This window comes from Eretmochelys imbricata, chromosome 2 (genome assembly GCF_965152235.1).
Source record: "Eretmochelys imbricata isolate rEreImb1 chromosome 2, rEreImb1.hap1, whole genome shotgun sequence".
Taxonomy (NCBI): Eukaryota; Metazoa; Chordata; order Testudines; family Cheloniidae; genus Eretmochelys; species Eretmochelys imbricata.
Window position 1 is genome coordinate 227207711 of NC_135573.1, and position 25222 is coordinate 227232932.

Genomic DNA, 25222 nt, shown 5'->3' on the forward strand with positions numbered 1-25222 from the left:
CAACCAGTCATCCAGGTACACAAACACATGGACTCTTAATTTTTGCAGATGTGATTTTTCCACCCTGCTTAAGATGAACCAATCTAATGTTATGTGGGTCCAATTGCTTAGGAAGTGGGATAAGTGATTGGGAAACACATGGAACTATGGTAACTAGTACCCTGCCCTCAACCAACCCATTAAAATGCCTGTTTGGACAAAGCGGCTAGATGGGATGAGCTAGCTGATGCTGAAGAAGAGGGCAGTGAAAGATGCCTTCTGTAACCCCTGCCCTTTCTCCTTGGTGCATCGTGGGACCAGGGAGCAAAAACTTGGTGCCCTTATGGCTGCTCTGGATGAAATTGTTTCCTTTTCATCGCTGGAGTATAGATTCCAAGAAATTTTAATGTGGCCCATGAATCTTTCAGGCTATAGAGCCGGTCATCCATTTTCTCTGAAAATAATGAGACACCTTCGAAAGAGAGGTTCTGGATGGTCTGCTGGACCTCTGGGGGTATCCCAGATGATTGCAACCGTGAACATCTTCTCATAGTAATAGCTGATGCCATGGTTGAGCAGCCCTGCATGCGCTATCTCAACTGTACTGGAGAGCAGTCCTGGCAACCAGTTTACCCTCATCTACCGTTACTGCAAACTCCTGCCTACCGTCCTTTGGTGAATAGCCTTTAAATTTTAAAATATTTTTTCCAGAGAGTGAAGTCATAGTGACTCAGGAGCGCCTATTGGTTTGCAATCGTGAGTTGCAGACTTCCTGTGGAACAAAGTTTCCGACCAAACAGATCCAGTCTCTTTGAATCTTTCCCTTTTAGCACTGATGCTTGTTGTCCCAAATCTGTTTACTTCAAATCTGAATTAGCTTGGTAAAGTTTAGAAATAGGACTTGTGTTTGTTTTTTATTGCTTTTGTAATCAATTTTGACCTTTATGCCTTGTTACTTGTGATAACTTAAAATCCTTCTTTCTATAGTTAATAAACATTTTACTGTTTTATCTTAAGCAGTGAGTTTGGATTAAAGTGTGTGGGAGACTGCTTAGAACAACAAAGGTGGTGATAATTATTACCCTTTGTTGGAATAACGGAGTTATATGAGCTTATACTGTACAGTGAATGGACTGCACAGTACAAGACACATTTCGGGGTACAAGGCTCGGACTAGAAAGCTGGCAAGTGTTGTCTTGTGTGTAGTGCATCAGTGGGTGGGAGAGCATTCATGCAACTCAGCTGGATGTGACTGCATGCTAAGGGCTATGAGTGAACAGAGCCTGGCAGGGGTGGTTTGTTCATCAGCAAACCACTGCAAAACCCACCCTGAACTGGAGAATTAAGGGGGCACAGCAGTTCAAACAGTCCCAATTGTAACCTGGGTTATATGGCATGATTTAGTTTGGGATTGGTCCTTCTTTGAGCAGGGGGTTGGACTAGTTGACCTCCTGAGGTCCCTTCCAACCCTTATATTCTATGATTCTGTGTCACTGAAGGTGTCTGCCAAAGCGCCTTAACAAGCTCTATAATGACTTTGTTAGTTGGCAGAACCATCAATATTGGATACATCGATACTAGTTCACCAGCTAGTGAGAGCCTGCACACACCTCCTCTGCCTGAATATCAAAGACAGAAACCACCCTTCACAAAAGATCTTGAGCTCTGGTGTCCTCTTGTGGTGGTGAATCATTTGTCAGCTCAATCGCCTCATCTGGTGAAGAGGACTAAGAGGTGGCTCTAAGGTGATTTATGTCTTGCAGAGGAGAAGCTGCCTCAGTGATCTCTGGCTGATTGGTACCCATCTTAGCACTGAGTACTGGTGTATGATGTCCTCAGTTCCAATGCCCCCGAAGCGCTCTCAAGGATACCAAGATGATTGGGGAAAGGTCCTAGCTGGAGGGGGGACATGGCAGGGTGTCCAAAAGAGCCACTGATATGGACCAAGGCCCCATCCTTGCCCAGGGCACCGTCCGTTAGAAGGATTTCAGTGTTGAGTTGCTGCATGGCCTGTGGTCCCAAAGACTGTGATGGAGGGTATGTTCCTTGTCTTGGATGTCATACAGACAACCTCATCTTCAAGACCGAAGATGAAGAATCTGAGACTTCCAGAAACAGAGAGGTAGAACCAGTTGGAGCTGGTGAGAGGTAGTCGAAGCCCAGAGATGGGTGGTACTGGGGATAACACCACAGGCTTGCCTGTCTATTGCACTGGCTTTTGCGGAAGCTTGGGCAGTAACAGTTCTGCAGTTTCTTGACATGGTGAGGTAAAACCTGCAGGCATCAATACTGGCTGTAGTCCTCTTGTAATACTGGTGATACCAGTACCAAGAATCTACCTCAGTCCCTTGCAGCTGCATACGCCTCTGGAGTGGTAGTGATCAGCACTGTCTGAGGGCTCCACGAAGTTCATGGATGGCCTCGACTTGGCACAGGTTCTGGAGGCAGCAGTCCCCTCTTCCTAAGCAATGACTGCCCCAGGGAGAGCCTTCCTCCTGAACATTTTGCAGAGTCTCTGCCTCTGCGTGGCTTTGGTATTGACCCACTGAGCCTGAGGAAGGCATAAGCATTTTCTTCAGTATCAGCAAATGGGACGGAGGTGCCACAGACATCTCTGGTGGGGTGCTCTGTTGATGTACTTAGGAAGCTTTTCCTATAAGATGATTCTGATGGACAGCGAAGTGCTGCCTCAATAAGTAAGCACTCGAGCCTCACCTCTGTCTTTCTTTGAGCAGGGCTTGAATTCCTTACAAATGTAATGAATGTGGGATTCTCCCAAACATTATAATCTGGCCCGGGTGTGGATCGCTGACCAGCACAGGTTTAGCGCAAGTCTGGCAGAACTTAAACCTCAGTGAGCAGGGCATTGTTTTGGTACCAAAAGATTAAAAGTGGTCAAGGGACCTAAAACGAAAACCTAGCCCTAAAAGCTAGCTAAACAAACTACCACTAAACTAATTAACTAACAATAACAGGATATGTACACAAAGGAGTGAGGGGAGCACCTGTCACAACAAGTCTGCAATCACTCCAACCACCACCACTTGCGGTAACGAGTAAATGAGGGGAGTCGGAGAGGCTTTGCCCTTGAATACCAACATGCAGTGGTATATGGCAACAGAAGACAGTTGGACAATCCAAACAGGTACCGCTCAGGGAAAAAATTCTCTGACAGCTGTGCACGAGACATGCACACACCTACAGTGGAAAGGACATGAGCTAGTACTTGAAGTCGTAAAATGGTGTCAAATGTGGCAAAAATAAAAGAAACAACACTGCTATTACAGAGGGACCAAGCGCAGGGTGTATCTTCTCAATGTTAACCATAACACTGAACTAGCAATTACTTTAAGTGAACTAGTGCGCGCAATGGGTCTTAAAACAGATTTAGATTTTAAGGCACTGTTCATGATGACAGTTTTTTAACTGGGAAAAAATAACTTGATCATAGCCTTTAAAGATATGTTTTTAAAAAAAAGAATTTTTATTTCCCAGGCTGCACATGACTAAAGTTTGAGGGATTGGGAGGAATTCTTTATAGTAACTCATATTAAACATTTAGAGTCTCAAATGTCTTGTTGCACCTTCCTGCTTATTCACAGTTGGCCACAAGAGGGTAACCGAAAGAAAACTGAAGATATAGATGTGTAGTGCTAGCCACTGATTTTGTCTGTTGCCTATCTTATTTCGCTATCCCTTAATTTTAATGGAAAACATATGGCAGCCTACAGCATCACAGACAAAAGCAGCATCTGAATGCCCGATAAAATTAGACTGGACAGTAGGAAAGACAAAGTAAAAAGTGTGGGAGAATAACATTGAAAGGGAGCTGCAAAGCCCAATGACTGGACTCATGGAACCTTAGGTTAATTGTAGCAGAAAACTGACACCAGATCCCAGATGGTGAAGGGGGAAATGTAACAATAATATTTGAAGTCAATATAAAGCCTTGCCTTAAACACAGCACAAAATAATGTACTACTCATATCATTGGGACTTGATACATGCAAACATATTTTCAATAAGGTGCTTGGGAAAAACAGTCGAGTCACACACATTAACTTTGAAAAGGTACATTTTATTTCCTTGCACATATCAGGTTGAAAGTTTGTTCCCTAGAAGAAAAGCAAGATGCCTTGATTGCTGAAATTGAAGAGTACTTGAAAGTATTTATTAAAAAGTATTAACAAGGACCTGAACAAAGTAACTTTTAGGCAGTATTTTACCTTCACTTAGTAAATTTAATCCATCTTGCTTTCCATCTCCATCTTGTGAATTACCTGGGTCCAGAGATGTCTGAGAAAGACTAACTTCCGCAGAGAGTTGGTCCAGACTTTGATAACTTTTCCTGTAAAACAAGTATCATTTTTCCTAACTTTCAAAGAAAATTTAAATGACATTCTATTGAAATTTTAGTGTGTTTAATCAGTCTTTAAAAAACAACAACAACAAAAAAAACCCAGTGACCAGCTAATCTTGCCTTCCTTCAATATTGTCTCTATTTCAGTTTTTCTACCATGAAAAGCTGAATTTGGTGAATCCATAAGAAAAAAAAGAATACTATAGTAAATGAAAAAAATTAGAATTCTTACTACAAAAGATCGAAGCCTAGAAGAATGAAAATTCATTACTAACAACTCTGTTAGGGTTATCAAATATAATACGATGTACTTTCTTTTCCCCCTTGTTTAAATGACACAATATTAGCAAAAGCATCTGAAGATAAATTGAACTATATGAAAGTATATTATAAGTAGCTCTTTAGTACATAGGAAAAGCCAAATGCAAAATTAAGTTAGTGTGACCATACCCTTACAGTTTATGTACACAAACTTTGTGTTCTTCAGTGTATCTATTTAATTTCTCACCGGAAAGTTAACCCTAGTTAAGACATTTCTAGACTTAAACACCACCTCTTTAGAGTTACAAAAATTTCCATTTTTTTACTCTGAATAAGGTTCATAATAGTACAAATAACTTAAATGTGTGAGAAATTTAAACTCCCTATTTCACTGCCAATATGAAGCTAATAAAATTTGCAAATGTGTTTCCCTCTGAGGGGAATGGATGCAGCCACTTGCCAAGAAGAAAAGACAAAAAAAAGAGAACAAACATTCCAACTATAAGTTACTAAACTATACAGCTAAACACTAATAAAAGATGCAAATAAGTATGCAGTATATCCAAAATACAAAATCCTGGTAGTAATGGGGAACTTTAAGTACCCAAATATCTGTTGGATAAGTAACATAGCAAAACACAAAATGTCCATTAAGTTCCAAAATGTGTTGGGGACAATTTCTTGTTTCAGATGGAGGAAATAACCAATGGTAGCCATCTTAAACTTGATTCTAACTAACAGGGAGGAATAGCTTGTGAATCTGAAGGTTGAAGGCAATTTGCTGAAAGTGATCATGAAATGATAGATTACAGAATTCTAAGGAAAAGAAGGAAAGCAGCAGAATAAGCACAGTGGGCTTCAAAAAACTAATAGATTAACAAACTCAGAGACCTGGTAGGTAGGGACCCATGAGAAGAAAGCCTAAGGGAAAAAGGAGCTCAAGGCAGCTGGCAGTTTCTCAGAGAGACAATATTAAAAACACAGCAGAAAACTATTCCACTGTGAAGGAAAGATAGGAAGAATAGTAATAGGACAATATGGCTGCACCAAGAGCTCTTTAATGACCTGAAAATCAAAAAGGAATCCTACAAAAAGTGAAAATACAGACAAATTGCTAAAGATGAGTATAAAAGAATAGTGGAAACATAATAAGGATAACATAAGGAAGGCTAAGACACAAAACAAATTACACCTAGCAAGGGACATATGGTAGTAAGAAGAGGTTCTACAAGTACATTAGGAGCAAGAGAAGGACAAAGGAAAATAGAGGTCCACTACTTAGTGGGGGAAAAATGCTAATAAGGAACACCACCATGAAGGCTGAGGTGTATAATACCTATTTTGCTTCATTCTTCACTAAAAAAATCAGTTATGACCAGATACTTAACACCATTAACAACAACAACAAGGTGGAAGGAACACAAGCCAAAATAGCAAAAGAACAGGTTAAAGAATATTTAGATAAGCTAGATGTATTCAAGCCAGCAGGGCCTGATGAAATTCCCCCTAGAATACGGAAGGAATTAGCTGAAGCAATTTTGGAATCACTAGTGATTATCTTCGAGATCTCAAGGAGGACGGGTTGGTCTCTGAGAAGGTCATACACAGAACCTATCATTAAAAGAGGAAACAAAGAGGATCCAGGGAATTATAGACTAGTCAGCCTACCTTTGATACCTGGAAAAATTAAACAATCAGTCTGTAAGCACCTAGAGGATAACAGGATGATAAACAATAGCCTCGCTGGTGTACTGTGGACAAGTTTGGGTGTCACGCTTTAAGAAAGATGTGGACAAATTGGACAGAGTCCTGAGGAGAACAACAAATAAAAGGTTTAGAAAACCTGACCTATGTGGAAAGGTTAAAGAAAATAGGTATCTTCAGTCTTGAGAAAAAAAGACTGTGGTGGACCAGATAACAGTCTTCAAATACATTTGGGGCTTTTACAAAAAGAGGACAGCAACCAACTGTTCTCCATGTTCGTTGAAGGTCTGACAAGAAATAATGGGCTTAATCTACAGCAAGGGAGATTTAGGTTAGATATCAGAAAAAACTAACTATAAAGTTATCAAGGCAGATTATGGAATCACTATCGTTGGAGGTCTTTAAGAATTGGTTAGACAAATACCCAACAGGTATACCTGGTCATGCCTCAGTGAGGGGAGATGGACTAGATGACCGCTCAAAGTCCATTCCAGCCCTACATTTCTATGACTCCATAACAGGTTTGGCAAAATACTCAAGGGTAGGTTCAACCATGGATATAATTACACATATAATCATACCTATTTTAAAGGTAAGTATACTGCTCTGGAGCCTATGGATATCACTCTCCAAGATCTTGCCACCTAAATTCCTCCCTTAGCAGTGACAGCACCTCAGACTAAGCCTGGCAGGTTTTTTTTATAGCAATATGAAACAGAGGGTGGTGGATGGGGAGAAGGATCTCAATTCTGCTCGAGTTTGGACCCTCCTCAACATCCATCCAGACTCAAGAAACACTTATGGGTTCTGGCTGCTGGTACTAAGCACTCAGGAGTGTTACAATATCAGTACTCCTGATTTGACTGTACCTTCCCCACCCCAGCCCTCATGAATCCAGGAGAGCACCCACCTTTGAGTTTCCTAACTCCAAGCAAATTGCTTCACTGGACCTGGGACTCTTCACATCAGCGGATTGGCAAGGTTCAACAAAGTAGTAGAATTTTGTTCTGTCTGAGCCACTCTCTCCCAGTACCTTTTCCAACCAATCCTTTTTTTTTAATTCTTCCCTTCCCCATTGATGATTTTACTTAATTTCCCCCATCTAATTGCCTAGATTCTGGGTTTATAGTAAATCTGAAAATATTCATCCATTTGCCTTAAATGTACACTTATAAGAGATACCACATCTAAACAATGTAATGAAGATTTCAGTTTAATGATTAATCTTTTCAATTCCCCAAATATGAAGAAATCTGATTTCCTAAAATCCTATCCAAGAATAATTTTTATATCACAGGTTATGATTCACCAAATTACTCAGAATGTGTTAGTATTAATCGGTCAGTTTTTTCCAATAGTATTAGTCCAAGGTGGTTTTTTTAGTTTTTATTTTTGTTAAATGAGTTATAAGAAGTGTTGTGTTGATTTATATTGCTGATATAGCTATTGGGCAATAGCATTCAGACTATAATCCAGCATGGACAAGGCTCTAGGTGACAAAATTTAGGAAGAACTGTTCTTCTAATAAACTCTTATCTGCAACCCTGATCCAATTAAATAACTTTATTCTATCAAACAATTTGCATAACTTTATTGTATTTCTATTACAGTCTTGATCTTAAATTTAGATACTGGCTTCCTCCACCACCACCACTTTTTTTTTAATGTTGTTATGAATACTGAAGAAACCATGCCCCCCCTTGTTATGAAACTATTTCTTGTTTATCATGCTAAAGGGAATCCAGCTATACCACCACCTGGGTGTTTTGGGGAAATGGGGGGAGTAAGTGATCAGGTCATCACCTTGTAAGCCTCCTTGACTTAGGTTCTATTTCCATTTGGATAAGAGTTATGTATTTTAAGTGATCTTTGGTCAGTTTGATCACTTCATTTCTTTTTCTACCGTTTTCTCACATTATACTGTCTTTTACATTTCCTGGTCTACCTTACCCTCTTCCTACAGGAAACCCACCATAATGACCTGGAGGCAGAGAAATTTAGAAGGTAATGGATGGGGAAAGAAGTGTTTTAACAATTTCTCCTCCTCAGCCAAAATTGGAGCAATATTATTTCACAAGAGACTCAATTTACACATTCTAGATGTAAATAAAGATGAGGAAGGTAGATTTTTGCTAGTGAAGGCTAAGATCTTTGACTCTGTATATACACTCTAATAAATACATATAGACCTAGTAAAGATAATCCAAGTTTTTAATTTTTTCACCAAATTAATTAATATCCCATTAGGCTCAGTCATCATAGCAGGAGATTTTAATAATGTGTTGGTCCTTTAAAAAAAAAAAGACAAGTCAGGTTGGCCCAAGCATATACAATCGCATTCTGGAAACGTTATAAGAGACTATATGGACAAATTGGGATTAAAAAAATGCATGGCAGTTGCAGAACCCTCCAATGAAGGGTTTTACTTTTTATTCTGCCCCACATTAGATGGCAACAGACAAACCTCAGATATCTTGGCATCCTGTTCCCCAAGGAAATTAAAAACATAGTCAAGATTACCCTAGCCCCATTAATTAGCCCCAGTTAATTAGCAAACAATTTAAATAGATGGCAGGCACTACCCATCTCCCTTTGGGGAAACAAAAATTAATGCTCTTCCCAGGGTCCTTTTCATTGTCAATTCCCTCCCTCCATATTTCTCCCTTTTATTTTACCAAAATCAACATGCTTGTGGGGTGCTGGTAACAAACCCAGAATCTCCTTAAAAAGATTACAGCTCCCTATCAAAACAAGGGGGGTTAGATTTCCCAACTTTAAAGTTCACCATCAGGCAATAATTCTTAGCCAAGCAGCACAATAGCTCATTCCCTTGTGCTGTAGGGCCCTGGACTTGCTCCAGCTGGAAGCCGAATTGGTTGCTTTTTTACCCCTTTCCCATGCACTGCGCTTGGATTACTACTGATTCCCTAAAGAACAATTACTGACTATTGTGGGAGCCAGAAATACTTGGTGTACTATGTTTACTAAATTTCAAAATCACCCTCTTCTACATACCAATGTCTGTATCTGGGGCAACTCAAAATTTTGTATAGAAGGCAACCCATCACTTGGCCAGACTGGATTAGGAAAGGTATTTTGACCATCAGTCAACTGATTGAAAACGATAATTTCCTCCCTTTTACAATATTAAAAGAAAGATTCAATCTAGAGACTAAGAAGGAGTAGTAACATATCCAGCTTAAACATGCTATATCCCATCTGTTTGACCCTGATGCTTTTACTACCCTGACCCACCTGAACAGCTTTCATTTCTCCAAATATTACTCAGATTCCCAAGACCAAAGGCAACACTATATGCACAACTGGTCAGAAAATTTGAACTAAACATGGATTCTCTAAGAAAGAAGTGGGAGGAAGAACTAGGCCAATTATCATCTGCAGAGGCAGATTTACACTAAAACACAGGGTGCCCTGACACGGGGCCCCCCAACAACAGGGGGCCCCAGGGCCAGGCAGCTGTGGAGGTAAAAGCTTGGTCCTGAAGGCTCCTGGAGCTCCTGTTGCAGACTCCGCACCCACCAGCAGCCAAAATCCTCTTTCCCCGACTGTTTGCCAGCACTCAGGTCGCTCCAGGAGGGAGGTGGAGAAGGCAGAGAAGAGGCAGGGGAAGGGGGTAGAGGCAGGGCAGGGCCCCCGTATTCCCCCTACACCTACCCCCCAAGTCCCCTCCTGTGAGCCGCTCAGGGCAGAGGGCTGGGAGCACCCCCATGAGCCCAACCCACATGCCCAGCCCCATGCCCTGACTCCTGCAACCCCCTCTCACACACCCCCAGCCATGACTCCTGCATCCCCCTCACACACCCCCAGACCCCTGCCCTCCCTGACTCCTGAACCCCCCACACTCTCCCAGCCATGATTCCTGCACCCCCCTGACCCACACCCAGCCCCCTGCCCTCCCTGACTCCTGCATCCCCCCCCACATCCCAACCTGCACCCCTTGCACCAAATGGGAGCTGTCCCAAGTAAGTGCTCCACACCCCTAACCCAGCCCTAAGCCCTCCCCCTGCACCCTAACTCCTGGCCAGACCCTGCACCTGAATCCCCAGTCTGCTCCTGCACCCTAACTCCCTCCCAGACCCTGCATCCCCAGCCCCGAGCCTCCTCCCGCAACCTAACTCTTGGCCAGACCCTGCATCCCAACATTTTTTTACCGTTTTTTTAATAAAGCGCTTTACAATCGTTTGCTAATAGTACACAAAATATTTGGAAAGATAACATTAAGTGGTGAGCCGAGACCCTCAGCAATTTTCAAGTGTTCTGTGGAAAAACAACAAACTACAAAAACAATCAAGGTACCTCACTTTATTTTCATTTACTTCCTATTACTTATAGGAGGAGGAGGAAGAAAAAAAGGTTATTATCTAACTTGTTCTTAAAAAAATCTCCAATGCTGAAGATTCCACAACAACTGCTAAAAGACTAGTACTACAGAAATGGAAATTCAAAAAGTAACCAACAGTTGAAGACTGGAGCATAGACATTGTAAGCTTGGCCACTATGGAAAGAATTGTATACCATAATAGAAATACCCAAGAAAAGAGATGCTTTCCTGGAAGTATCAGAATGATCCCATTAAATACATGGGCCTCCCTCATCTCTCCCTCTACTCACTTCCTTCCCTCTCTCTCTATCCCCCCCTCTGAATTTTGCTTCTATTCTTTATCTTATTTTAATAATTATTATTTAACTAGTTGGATTTTTATAAGTAACATTTCTTTGTAAGTTGTGTAATACAAAAACTGATTTATATTTTAACCATTCATATTATATATATGTAAGTAAATGTTGAAAGTATAGTAAATGGTTAAAATGTATTGCAAGAAGTTTATGTATATTTCATTATGTTTATATTATATTTAATAAAAAGCTAATAGGAAAAATATTGCAGTGTGAAGCAGATGTATAATCCACCCACAGGATGATGTTAAAGTCTTTAAACCAATTTTCTTGGAAAGAATTTGTTAAAGGGAGAAAGAGCTAGAGCAACTGTACTTATGGAGACAATGAGGTGTAGCAACATCATATAAAAAGGGAAAGGAGAAAAGCAGCAAGAGGATTTTTGTTACTCATTTTCTAAAATGACTTCTCAAATTCAATACAACATAAAAACTAAAGAAATCTCATGCGACACGGCATTCATAGCCATCATGAGATTCTATTACCATTATACCTTATTAGAATTTACTCTCGGCAACAAAGCTTTCCCTATTTACCAGTTTTGTTATATATCATAGAATCATAGAATATCAGGGTTGGAAGGGACCTCAGGGGTCATCTAGTCCAGCCCCCTGCTCAAAGCAGGACCAATCCCCAATTTTTGCCCCAGATCCCTAAATGGCCCCCTCAAGGATTGAACTGATGATATCATAAATTCTAATTGGATTTCTATTTAAAATTTAAAAGCAATATTGTTATCTTTGTGGTTAAAATTTTTAGTTGATTGAATGACCCCTAATCTACTGCAATTGAAGATCAAACAGCAACATGAAGATGCAATTAATAAAAACCTCAGATCAATAAAACAAATTGATCATTTTGAATACTAATTTCTCCACTACCCTTGAAAGCTTAGAACTGAAAACTTAATTCTCCCGTTTCCCCCCACTCACACATGCAAAAAGATTCATTTATGTGGGGCTGCTCAAATACTGGTCTGCTGGCACTATTTTCATTTTAGAAAATATATTGAAGTATTTGTTTTAAATGAAATAGTTGTATGTACTTTGCACCTGATATATAAAGTGATGTAGATCAAATTTTGAAGTATTCATTTAAGGGTTAGGAGTCCTTGTGGCACCTTAGAGATTAACAAATGTATTTGATCATAAGCTTTCGTTGGCTAAAACCCACTTCATCAGATGCGTGAAGTGAAAAATACAGTAAGAATATATATTATAGCACATGAAAAGATGGGAGTTGCCTTACCAAGTGGGTGTCAACTCCCATCTTTTCATGTGCTATAATATATATTCTACTTACTGTATTGTTCACTCCATGCATCTGATGAAGTGGGTTTTAGCCCACAAAAGTTTATGCCCAAATAAATTTGTTAGTCTCTAAGGTGCCACAAGGACTCCTCGTCATTTTTGCTGATACAAACTAACACGGCTACCACTCTGAAACTTGTCATTTAAGGATATGCTCTCTAAAATTTGGGATAACCTGCAATGAAGTGGCTTATTCTAGAATAGGAAAGAATACAGCAATGTCATACAATTTGTGGCCCCAATTCAGCAAAGCACTTAAGCATATGCTTAACTTTCAGTGGGCACCTGTTTCCCATTCCATAGCATTCACCTCAATGGAACAGACACAAACTTAAAATTAAACATGTGATCAAGTGCTTTGCTGACTCAAGACAACAGGTCCTGTAAATTATCATAGATAAACATAATTGTAATGATTAAAGATTTCAAAATTTCAAAAAATCACGATGAAAAACATCAACATAAACTCCATTATCTGCTTGCTGTGAGTAAGCAGATAATGGAGTTTATGTTGATGTTTTTCATCTTGATTTGATTGCAATAATTTGCACTTTCTGGAAGATGCCACATTAAAAAAATATCTGAATGCTCATACTTCATTATTCTTGTTTTATTGTGTCATATCAGTCATCCAAAGTTAAGCAAGCTGAATTAAGTGATTGTTTAAAAACTATATCAAACATCAATTTGCAGTATTATATGCTAGTCCATAACCAAACAGATATTCATTAACAACACCAACCTGCTGTATGTCAGTTCTGACATGAAATTCTAAAATTGCTCTGTGAATTCCCTCTTCGTGTTTTTATTCAATGCTCAGATCCTCATCCGGTACCACAACTGTACATGTGGTACAATTGTACATAGTGTCTTAGTTCCAAACTGCTAAATATTTAAACTGCATCCTAACCCCTTCATTTTTCTGCATCATACGCAGGTAGCCAGGCCCTAAGAACACTGTTAGTATTAGGGGGTATATTAGCAGATGACATGTCAGGAAAACAAGGGAAATATTAGTATGATTCTGAGTACTGTGTGTCCCAATAAGAGTGAACAAAAAATATTTAACTTACTCATCCCATTGTTGACTGTGCTTTCTATAGAGTAGAGTATCCAAGGCAACCGCATTGACATCCAGAGCTCCCAGGGAAGGCCACTGATTGGTGAGGTGGGTAGTTAACTCTTGTCTTGATCTCAAATCATTATTCTTTAGCACAGTTCTGTTAACATAAAGACAGTGAACCTTATTCCATTAAATGTAATGTTTCAAGTCACAGTAAGGAAGCATATAACAAAGAATCCTATGCAGGTTGATTTTCCCTCTTGAATGATAGTCTGCTTGAACACTATTCTGATACAACTAATAAAAGGTAATTTTCATAAATTCTCTTTTCCTAAGAGAAATCAGTGTGTAGGAACAGAAAAACAAAAAGCTGAAATTACACTTTACCTTCTGAAAAAAAAAAAACAATTGCATCTTAAAGATACATTTTTGACTGCATTGCTGATCAGCAGCAGACCTATTATTCTGCAGGATAGATAGAGGATCAGTTGCATAAATAATATCTGCATTTAAAAATTATGTGATTTCTTAAAGGTTCTTTTGTACAAAATAAAGAATCTAATCAGAAAACCTTTTTTGTGGGACAGAACTGTTTAGGCAAATTTAGCTATAGGATGACAGTGTGCATACCATATGTCAGTCCAAAAGTACTAACAAAGACTAGTTGTAAATACCTTATAATAATTACTAGTAATAATTTGCATATCTAAGCCACTCATATAGAAAGTGCTACTGAGCATTTTACAAGCCTGAATTAGTTTAGCTTCATTTTACTCCTGTGGAGTGGACAATGGTTCTCATTTGAAGGATAAGGAAATGGAGGAAGCAAGGTATTAAATCACTTGCTCAAGATCACACAGGTAGTCTTTAACAGAGACAGGAGCAAGACCCAGGTCTTTAGATTGCCAGGCTGTGTCTTAAGTACAAGACCACCTTTTTTCCAAACAGTATAATGGAAACAGCAAGCAATTCTTATAGGAGAGCAAAGCAGAAGGTTAATAAAAAGGTCATCTGTTAATTTATCCAGGAAACCTTAAATGCTGCTTCACACCATATTTCTCACGTCTGTTGTGAGAAGTCAGTGTCGAACACAGTCAGATGTTCAATAATTGGAACACAAGATCCTCCTGAATGCCAGTGCTTTGTCTGAAATACTGAACCGCATTACCAATAGTTTGATGATATTCTCTCATGAGTTAAATTACATTTGTATTTATGTGCGTTAGCAAGTAATGTATTGGGTGGACTTTTCTTTACAGAGGTGTTTTGTTTTTGCAATGCAGTTTTATCTTCCGGACAATCAAAACATTGAGACCAGAATCTTGTAGAGGTGCTCCAATACCATATAAGGAATCAGAGGCCTCCAAAAGGTTAAAGTAGAAGGGCAGGTTACTGTCATCCCCAGATTTTTTTTTTCTCTTTGGGTGTGGTCTTCCCCCATCATTAGGAGGCAGGAAAGTTGTGCATAAGATGTTGCCATTTTTTTTAACAGAAAAAATGATGAAGTTCCACAGTGGGGAAAATTTTTAGGAGCCTTTTCCCCACCATGAAAGTTCACAAGGCAAAAATGGGGAATTTCACATAGCTGGACACAGCTACAATTTGGTTACTTTCCAATACTATGAATTCTTCTACTGCATCATCTCCTTCACATATTCCCTCTCTTTCTGGAGTTTGTAGTGACCACCACTCAGACAACCCAAATCTGTTGAAATTTAAAATGTCATGTATATGAGCTCAGGCAATTGTGTTGCGGAGCGTTAAACTGCCCTATAACCATGTGCTACTACCATACAGCTCTCAGTGCCAATGTTAGCTCTTTGGAGAAATAGGTAGCTGAATAACAAGAAGGGCAAAATCTGAATCTATGTGAAGATGATAATAGTAGAATTCCAGTTACTAGTGTGTAACCTAGGTTTCTGCTACTCAAGGTGTTTTCTGCAAGTCTTCACCCTGGATACCCAAAACATTCCACAGAGAAAGGAGTAAGTTTATAACAATTTAGAAAAATAAATTTTGAAACTCTGCCTAACCAAACTTGGTATCTCCCCAAAGGAAATTAAGTAAAAATCTACAGATACTGTTGACAGGATTCCACTTTGCCACTCCCCAGTGCTCAAGAATAGACATGTGCCTACAGTAGTATGTAGACAGATTTTCCTCTCACTGAACATGCTTTCCCTTTTGAAACAAGAACCAAACAAACATCTGACTTGATTTCCTTTATATTTAGATTCACATTTTTAATCGTTGTTTTACTTACAAGTACTGTAACTGAAACAAGTTAGTACTGATCAGTGTTGGAGAAAATACTGAGTCGTATCCACATTGCTTGGATTCCTGTTTTCAGATATTAGCTATAAACGGCAATTGTAAAATCAGCTGAAAATAGATTTCTCTTGAAGTATTCTTTGCAAATCTAAGAGTAAAATTAATATATTTTGAGCTACCATATAGTTAGTAGAGGAAGACATTTTCCATTGCAAGATGGGACTCAAAAATCACACACAGCACTCAGAGTACATACAGCAGCTCTCCAATAATCCCAGGAGTAGTGAAATAACAATGTCAAAATAAAGTACTGGCAGTGCTCTCCGTGCTTGTAACATATCACTAGTATTGCTGAAGGAGCTTGATTTATTCTTTAACAGTCCCCTTATACAGCATCATAGGGCTCCATCGTAGCAGGGACTCTATGGAAAGTCATGTAAATATGGTACTTGCTTCCCAGACGTTAAAGGGGATTACATAAGTATGTAGTATCAGTTTACAAGATAAACTGATTTTGAAAGTCAATTACAGCACCAAAACTGCACAATATTCTTGGGTAATGAAGAGTTCATTGCTCTTCATTACCCAAGAATGGCTGAAGGAGTGACCACACCAAAAAATCTGGAGTTCCTACTTTAGGAAAGGGGAGAGATGGGTTACATTGACCTGAACTGGGGGAGCAGGGAAAGAGGCATGAAGGATGGCAAAAAAATATGGAAACAAACATTTTAATTTTCCAAACACACTGAGAATTATGTAAGTGTACTGGAGATAGATATACAAATTCAATATCAAAATGTTGTTGAGCACTCCTCTACTTTAAAGATGGAAAGGGGCACCAAACAGCATGAATTCCAGACTCTACACCACTCTTAGAAGGCAGCTATACTCATTTTACTCAGGATAGTACTCTGGGAGCAATTATGATGTGAACCTGAACATTACTTTTGAGAAAAGTTATATTTAAACATTTGAGCTTTCTGCTGTCATCAGTGCTTCAAAAGTGCAATTTTTGTCATTAGAGTGAGTACGCCGAAGATTGTAAACCACTCTGTATTCTTATTGTAACACTTTAACAATTGGAAGAATATTATTGTGAAAATATTTAACAAGATAGTTACCATTTATACACCAAAGATTTTTTGATAATTTAGCATTCTAATGAAAAGTTCACATAGCAAAAGGAGAAACAAAAAAATAAAAAAATAATAATAATTGGTTAGGCAAGGACAATTCGCAGATAAAGTTATTTGTGCAAGACACTGTAGAAAACAGTTCTTTTGAGACACACAAAAAATAGAGCTGTAAGAATCTGAGGGCAGTGGTGGCTAGAACTTTAAAATCCATGGCACAGTGTTAACTTCAGTTACAATTTTATAAAAAATTATGGATGGAAATTATAAAACATTATTGCTAATTTATTAGTGCCTCCTTAACTCCAACTATAAAATTTCTTCCAAGACAATTTAAAAATGGAAGTGTTTCTTTACCTCTTTGAAAATCAACCTTCAAGTTTTAGCAAACTAATGTAACTAAAACAAGAGACCTCATGAAGGGTCAAGTCTAGGTAAAGGCATGTAATAAAATTAGGAATTTGCCATTAAAAGAGAATAGTAATAATTACACCTACTTTATTTGTAGTATTGTAAAGTAAATTGGATATTTCAGTTGTGTGTTTTAAAGCTTTACACAGTATAACTACATTCTCATTGTTCAATACATAAACATGTTTTTAGAGGGGAGTTGAGGAAGTAAAAAAGTTTCCTGTTTTATTTTGTCCCAAATCCTATTGTCTTGAGCTTGGTACAGGCACAAGTGAAAAAGTAGTAATGCAACAACATATTTTATATAGCACAAACCTAGGTACCCTTCCAAGAATAACATGTCCCAGATGACAGCTATACAGCTTTATCTGCAAATAAAATGTAAGAACAATATGTTGGCATTTAGCCAAATATGTTGACAAAACTATAACAGATTACAGAAGCTTTAATTCAAGCCCTTCAGAAGAAGAAATCAGAAGTAAAACCAACCATAGCTGTAGGGTTACATTCTCCTCCCATCAGAAAGTTTGCATTCATAACTATGATTGCAAAGTATAATATAAAACAACAAAATCTTTCAAGGACAAGACAAAATAATAGAACTTTTCTACTGTTTTTGAAAACCATCAGATGTTTATTTACAGCTTATTTACAAAGGACATGTAGTTTCTCATGTGTTATATAACCAAAGAAAAATAACTTCAGACATCATAAAATAGAAAAATCATAAACATAATCTCTTTCAAACCACATCAGAATGACTTAACTGAATAAAGGGCTCGAACTGGGTCACAATGCATAATGCTACAGTGTACATGCATTTCCTCCCTGGTTCTGAACTTTGATGATGTGAGAGCACCACTCCCATCTAGTTGGATCAACTTGCAAAGTGCCCCAGTTTAGCTTTCAGTTCATGCCTTCACTTAAAGAAAAGTTCTGATCAAAGGGCCTTGCCTCCAGAAGCAGTATCACGTGGCAGTAGTATTTTTTGTATAAAGAGGTATGAAAATGATAAAATTAAAAACGAATATATTTTGGTGTTAAGTGGTAGATGGCTCAAACTCGACCCCCCCCCCAAAAGAAAAAGAAAACTCAAAATGTTAGCATGTTCTGATATTTAGTAGTATGATTATTGCCTTTTCCCCATTCCCAGTGTTTCTCTCTGGCCTGAGAGCCATCCCACATCCTAACAAATATGAATGGTTCTATCAGATTATATAATATTTTTATAGCCTGTGCCATTTAAAATACAGAAAATGTTATAGCACCACTGAATACTGAAGAGGAAGAGGAAGAGAGGGAAATGTGCTGCATCTTACAGACTGATAATTTAGCGCTAATGGATGTTAAGTGCAGCATATGCACAAGGATATGGTCTAGGTCTTGTCAAAGGAAAGGGACATCAATAATCATGGGGATGGAATACATTTTGCAGAAGTTTATTTAAGATATCGAATGTCCAGATGTGCTAAAATGCCCTCATCACATTTCATGGCATTCACTTCCCATAGTGCATGTGTGACAGAACAAATGTGTATGTGTGTAAAAGATACACGTGCAAAAATAGAATTTACATATATTTCAGAGCACCCTTCACATGTAATTTGAGGATTCAGAAGGTTTCATCTAGCCATTATTGGTGCTAGATTATTTTTAAAAAATATCTCGTCAAACAACTCATACATTCATCAAAGAATTTTAAAAATCTGAATGGATTCAAAATGCTACTGCATTTAGTAACTTTTTAGGGAGAACAGGGAGTGAGAAAGATCAGAGAAAAGCATGAAAAAATAAAGTACATGACTAAAAAAAATATGACTCAGGCCAGATGTATAAAAAAATCCCTAAAACAGCAGTTCTCAACCAGCGGCCCAATAAGCAAACAGCTGGGTCTGGCTAAAGGCCGGCCAGCCCATGTGGCTGTGTCTGGGTTCCCAGCTGCCCGGTGGGGTGGGGTGGCGCGGGGCCTGGGCTGCCCCACACAGTGGGGTCAGAACTCCCGGCCAGCCCTGCGGAGTCAGGGATCCAGGGCTCCCAGCCAGCTCCGTGAGCTCTGGGGTCTGGGGCAGCTGCATGGGTGCTTCTGCCCTGCCACCCGGCTCATGCGGCCCAGCTAACACACTGTGGATGTGGCCCACAATGATAAATAAGTGGAGAACCACTGCCATAACCTTACAGTACATCTCCGTTCCATATACCATTTTAAAGCAATCTCTCCCTGCTTTAAAATAACAATCATGTTTTCTGTCTTATTAATGGATCATTGCTTATTATAGTGGAAATACTGGATGATGCATTTTCTAAATCAGTGCTAACATACTCCCAACTGTTGCTAAGCATCTGCTGCAACTGCAGAGACATCTGCTCTGTTAGTGAAATTACCAGGCAATTTCTTATCACTATCCAAGGGAGTTTAACAATGGCCATTAGTATCAGCATTAGGTTTAAACAACTATTCATAGCAACTCTTCTACATAGTTCAGACTTTCAAACCTTAAGTTGTTTATTTAAGAACTAGGGAGAAATTGGATTAGTGAAGACTTCAGGTGAAAACACTATGGATTCCTAGGGCTTTAAGCATTTACAGGCCCTGTATCTCAGGAACAGATGTCTCTATACAATCACCTCCCCACCTGAATATTTATCAGCTGTTTTACCCAACACTGATTAACTTAGTGTATTTATTTTTTCAGATAGCTGAGGAAAACCTGTACACCAAAATGCAGGATAACAACAGCATAGGACTAGTGTGTGCTGAGAGAGAATACAAAACATTCTTTTTAATGTTACACTGAGGTGTACATTTCACAAAAACATAGGCTGCTACTACTATATAAGGCTTTTCTGAAGCCCTTCCAGTATATAATTCACGATGTTGTATTATGTTATTGTATACATTAAAAATAATTAAAATATCCTTAATAATATTATGCTTAACAATTATAGTTTACCCAAAACTCAGATTACAAAATTAGTGTTCTATTAATGCTCCTACTCTAATTAGGTTTGCTAGACTCTGTGCTGCATTTACTTAAATGAAATCAGGTAATCAGACTAAAAGCTGGTAATATTTTTACTGCTAAAGATCTTCATCAGACTGCAATTATTACAAATTCCCTTTTTATTTGGATCAGAGTAACCTTTCCGGGCATCAAACATATCTTTTTAATAGGTCTGTTTACTGAATATTAGGGAAGATTACATTCAAAGAAAATATGGAATCCTTTATATAGAGTTGCTACTACATATACACATACAAAACAGGTAACAAGATCAGAGTTGAGTATTTGAATGGTCCAAAAGTAATTGGTCAACTGACTGGTGAAATACTCATCAAACATTGTCAAATATGTCAAATCAGGTCAGAAATGGTCAAATATTTTAAAGCACTGATTAGAATAGTAGAACAGTAGTAACAGAGAATAAGACTTTATGATCTCTAGTTGGCTAAAATAAAAATACCCTCATTACATTCTTTAGCAAGTTTAAGTTGGCATTTCAATGTGAATATTATCCACGACTGAAAAATTACAAAAAGGACAGAAATAAAACATACACATCGCAACTATAAAGGAAAAAAAAGTCATTTTTAAATGCACTTGTGCTAGGTAAGCAGCAGGCCAACTCTTCAAGCAGCTTAATGGCACTGCCTCTGTTCTCCTTGTTAGGGATGAAATCGAATGAGTGTGACCCCTTCTCTCCCTCCCCAACTCAGTTCTGAGTTAATTTCTGTATATTTGTCTAGTCATTTAGATTGCAAGCTATTTGGGACAGGGACAGTGTCTTTTAACTAGTTGAATGTGCTTTGTAAAGTGCATGTGCATTGATGGCCTAGTATACAAATAAAGATATAGGCCTGGTCTACACTAGAAAATTAGGTCAGTTTAACTACATTGATCATAATGTGCAGAAGATTCCAGCCAATTAAGATGATCAGTTTTCAGTTAGTTCACCTTTCCCCCAACAGGGGCATTAGCATTTATTAAAAAGTATGTGATCAAGACATTTAAGAAGGCTACCAGATGGCTACCTATTATAATTTAATTTTTGGCGTTATCGTCTACATCAGGGCATTGTTACTGGAATATTTGACCATATTTGATAAGTCAAATTAACAGGCAGCCTTGCCATGCCTAAACAAGATGACTCATATAACTAGATAACACAGTGAATAATGATCAGGTAATCTGAGAAGCTCTAATAACAAAAGAATAAAAAAACTGTAATAGTAGATTGAGCTGTGTTACTTATTTGAAGTTTCTGGGTGCAGGCAGACAAGAGATAGGTAGCTATTTTGTGCTTTTGCAGGTAGGATTCTCAGCTAATGTATGTACCATAAACATATTAAATTTGGGAATCACTATGGGAGTTAAAGTATTAACTAATCTCAAATTCAGACAAAATAAATATAAAAAAGCACAATTCATGTCAATGGGGGTTTGAATGAGACAATATTTACCCAAACGCTTTCATTTTTAAGTAAATTTAAACTTTCCAATTATACCTATGTAAAAAAAAGAATTTCTTACCTGCAAGTTTTATTTCTCCAAAGCCAGAAAATGCCAGTCTAGTGGGTAATATGATCTCCTACCAGCAGACAGAGACATGAAATAAACCAAACTGAGACTTTAACCTCTAAAAAAGGGAGCTATACTAGTTCTCCAGTTCAAGAACTACGTAAGTAGCGAAGAGTAAAAGTGAAAATAAAATCTCAAAAAATAATTCCACTTGAAGAAAGAACAATCTTAACAACTTTATCTAGGACAAGCGTGCACTGTAAAGGAAACATGAAAAGCAAAATAGAAAATAATAGCAAAACCTCAGGATAATTAAAATCCGTAAAACATCTCTAGAAATAAAGAGGGAACTCTCAAACTTTTAGTATGGTAACAAATACAGAGTGGGCTCTCTGGACTGGTATATTATTGGACTTTGAGAAATTACATTAGCGGATCTGAAAATAAATTACTTACCTGAAGATTTAGATGTTGCAATAGACCATTAATCTTGGGTAAAAGCCCTATGCACAGACATGGAGTGCCAAAACAATTAGCTCACAATGAAGCATCTAATGTCAGCCTCTGCAATAAAAAAAGAAGGCAGCTTCTTGTGCTCCACACTTTCTTACTGGTTACAGCTTGTAAAGGAATCTGCACATGTAGCTGCAAAAATACCATACCGGCTGCATCACAGCCTGGACTCTTAAGCTCTCTTTCTAGTCCTTCCCTCCAGTGTTTCGTAGAAAATTTTAAAGATTTATTTCTCCTCTTCCAAGCAGAGTCCATTGTCATCAATTCCATGGGGCTTCTGATCTTCTTGGCTACAGCTCCCCTGCAGTATTTTGCACCAGCTATTTTGGCAGAGATACCAGCTGCTTTGGGCTTCAAATTCCTAATTTCTCGTCTAGTTCTAAGAGAGAAATTTTCTTTCACAATTAATATAAAAACATCCAGTGAGACAAAAATATATCTGCTTTACCATAGCATATCAAGTCTTTGACACACTCAGTACCTTGCCCTGGTGGTGGTGGACACAGATATCTCCTCAAGCCCTCAGCCAAAGCACCAACTGTAGTCCCTGTTGAAAGGAGGCTAGTCGACATAACGTGCTTTGCCTTTGATTAGGTTCTAAGACTAAAACCTTGAGATATAGGAGCTCACTAGCAATCACAACCTATTTAAAACCATTGGAAGAGTGAGTCATGTGGTCTAGAGATTTTGGAGGGTTATGGAAGCTTCTAAATCTAATCCTCAACTGTCAGTTCTTCTTCCTTCATTTGAAGAGTAAGGAGTTTTAACAACTGTTTTTAGCAAGCTACAAGAGATCTTAATTTGTTTTTCTTGCAAGTAATAGTTTGCCTTCCACTAGAATGGGAAAAAATATTCCCTCTTTTTCAGTTCAGGCACATGAAGTAGGAGTTTCTTACCCATAATTTATTCCTTCTCTTTTAAAAATATTTATGAAGAAATCAGAAAAAGCATAACCTTTCCTTTCATGAGGGATTCCAATACCTTTGAATTTTGTTAATGTGTTTTTGTCATTTAGACATGTTTCTCTTGGGAGCAACAGAATCTACTGGTATCCAGTGAAACAAAAACTGGGTGAACTTTGTGGTTTTCAGAAATTAATTCTCTATCTTCCAAAGATACCAGTCACAATAGTGGGAGCTTCTGCAGCATTACCCAACGTTAGAACGGGCCTTCCACATGGATAACCTTGTCCAAGTAGAAATCTGCAAAAGCCTGCACACAAATTTTGTAGTGACACAAGAAAGCACAGACCGATGTCTAAGTGGTAGCCTTACATCTTGCAACAGAAGTTGCCTCTTCCACTCAGAAAACCAGGTAGCAATTGCCTTGGTCAGCAAGCCTTGATGATCATGGGCTCTTTGCATGTAGCTCAGTGAGGCTCCCTGATTCACTCACCTACCTGGCTAGAGAAGCCTTAGATTTCAAAGCTCTTTCAGAACTCTGATACAGGATGAATAAGAGACATGAACTCTTCATTTCTAGCATCCTTTTCATAAATGTGTGTAATGCCTTCCTAATATTCAAGGTGTGTAACTTTTTCCCCTCTCATACCTAGAAGATGGACAAAAAAAGGAAGGAACACATCAAGAGCCAGACAAAAGCAAATAAGAATCTTTAAGAGGATTCTTTAGCAAATAAGCATCTTTAGGAGGATTCTTTAGGTGTATTCTCTATGCCATTATCTACGCCAAGGGACGTACTAGCTGCCGCTTCCCACAGCCCAATGGCCGGGCATAGCGAACCAGTGGGAGCTGTGATCGGCCGAACCTGAGGACGCGGCAGGTAAACAAACTGGCCCGGCCCGCCAGGGGCTTTCCCTGAACAAGCGGCATCCCAAGTTTGGGAAACGCTGCTCTATGGTACTATCATTTTAGATGCAGTTATGATAAAAAATAAATAGGCAGATCTTCGTTTTACAATTTCACCTTTAGTACTGAGTGTCAGTGAATGCAATGAGTAATACTGAATGAGCAGTATGGTAATAATAATTAAATAACTGCATTGACTTATTTTGTTTAGGAGAATCCATCCTCAACATACAGGATTCTGAAGACTTTCCACCTTCAAGATCACCAACATTTTCTATAGTTTCAGAGTTATCTGCCAATGATAGCGTTTCAGTCACATCATGTATATCACACAGCCACAAGAAAAAAAGCAAAAAGAAAAAAACCCCTCCATCATCCAGAAACAACCACAGATAAGTTTATGATAAGAACCAGCAGATTACAAAAAGAGGTAACTGATGAAAAAATTGCCCAGTTTGTTTATACAACAAACTCTCCTTTCCATATGACTGAGAACCCACACTTCATCAACATGATTCAGTCATTAAGACCAGGATACAGTCCACCCAACAGAGCAGATGTCCCTGGCAAACTGCTGCATAAAGTGTATGAAAGAGAAATTGAGCAGTGTGCAAAAGGTCTAGCGGGTAAAATTGTCAACCTGAGTCTTGATGGGTGGAGCAATGTCCACAATGATCCTGTTGCATGTGCTTGTGTGACAATGTGTGGGAATGAAGGGAATGTCTTCCTTACAGAAACAAATTGATACATCACTGCAGAATACTTACAAGTAGCAGCAGTAAAAGCTGTAACAAACTGAAAAAAATTCAAATGTCTAGTACACAGCTTGGTCACAGACAATGTCACAAATGTATCCAAGATGAGAAGAAATTATTTAGAAGAGAGTCCCAAGCTAATAATATACGGTTGCAGTGCTCATTTGATGCACCTCCTAGCCAAAAAGTTCAGTGTTCCAGAAATAAAGGCTAATGTTGTTGAAATTGCAAAATACTTCCATAACAGCCACTTTGCAGCAGCTGCTCTGAAAAAAGTGGGAGGAACCAAGCTAACTCTCCCACAAGACGTGCGATGGAACTCAGTAGTGGACTGTTTCGAGCACTATATCAAGAACTGGCCTAATCTGATGACCGTTTGTGAACAAAATTGTGAAAAAATAGATGGCACTGTCACAGCTAAAGTTCTCAACATGGGGCT

The 25222-nt window shown here is 38.5% G+C and overlaps 1 protein-coding gene across 4 annotated transcripts in view; it reads right to left on the bottom strand.

Moving 5' to 3' along the window:
• RUNDC3B (RUN domain containing 3B) overlaps window positions 1–25222 on the bottom strand; it is a 141281-nt gene that overhangs the window by 8400 nt on the left and 107659 nt on the right. For 2 of the 4 annotated variants that reach the window (XM_077809425.1, XM_077809424.1), the window contains exons 9-10: window positions 13386–13532; window positions 4206–4327 (exon numbers count right to left, since the gene is read on the bottom strand). In XM_077809425.1, coding sequence (XP_077665551.1) covers window positions 4206–4327; window positions 13386–13532 — 269 coding nt within the window. The remainder of the gene's footprint in view (window positions 1–4205; window positions 4328–13385; window positions 13533–25222) is intronic. The other 2 variants (XM_077809426.1, XM_077809427.1) reach the window with 2 other exon arrangements.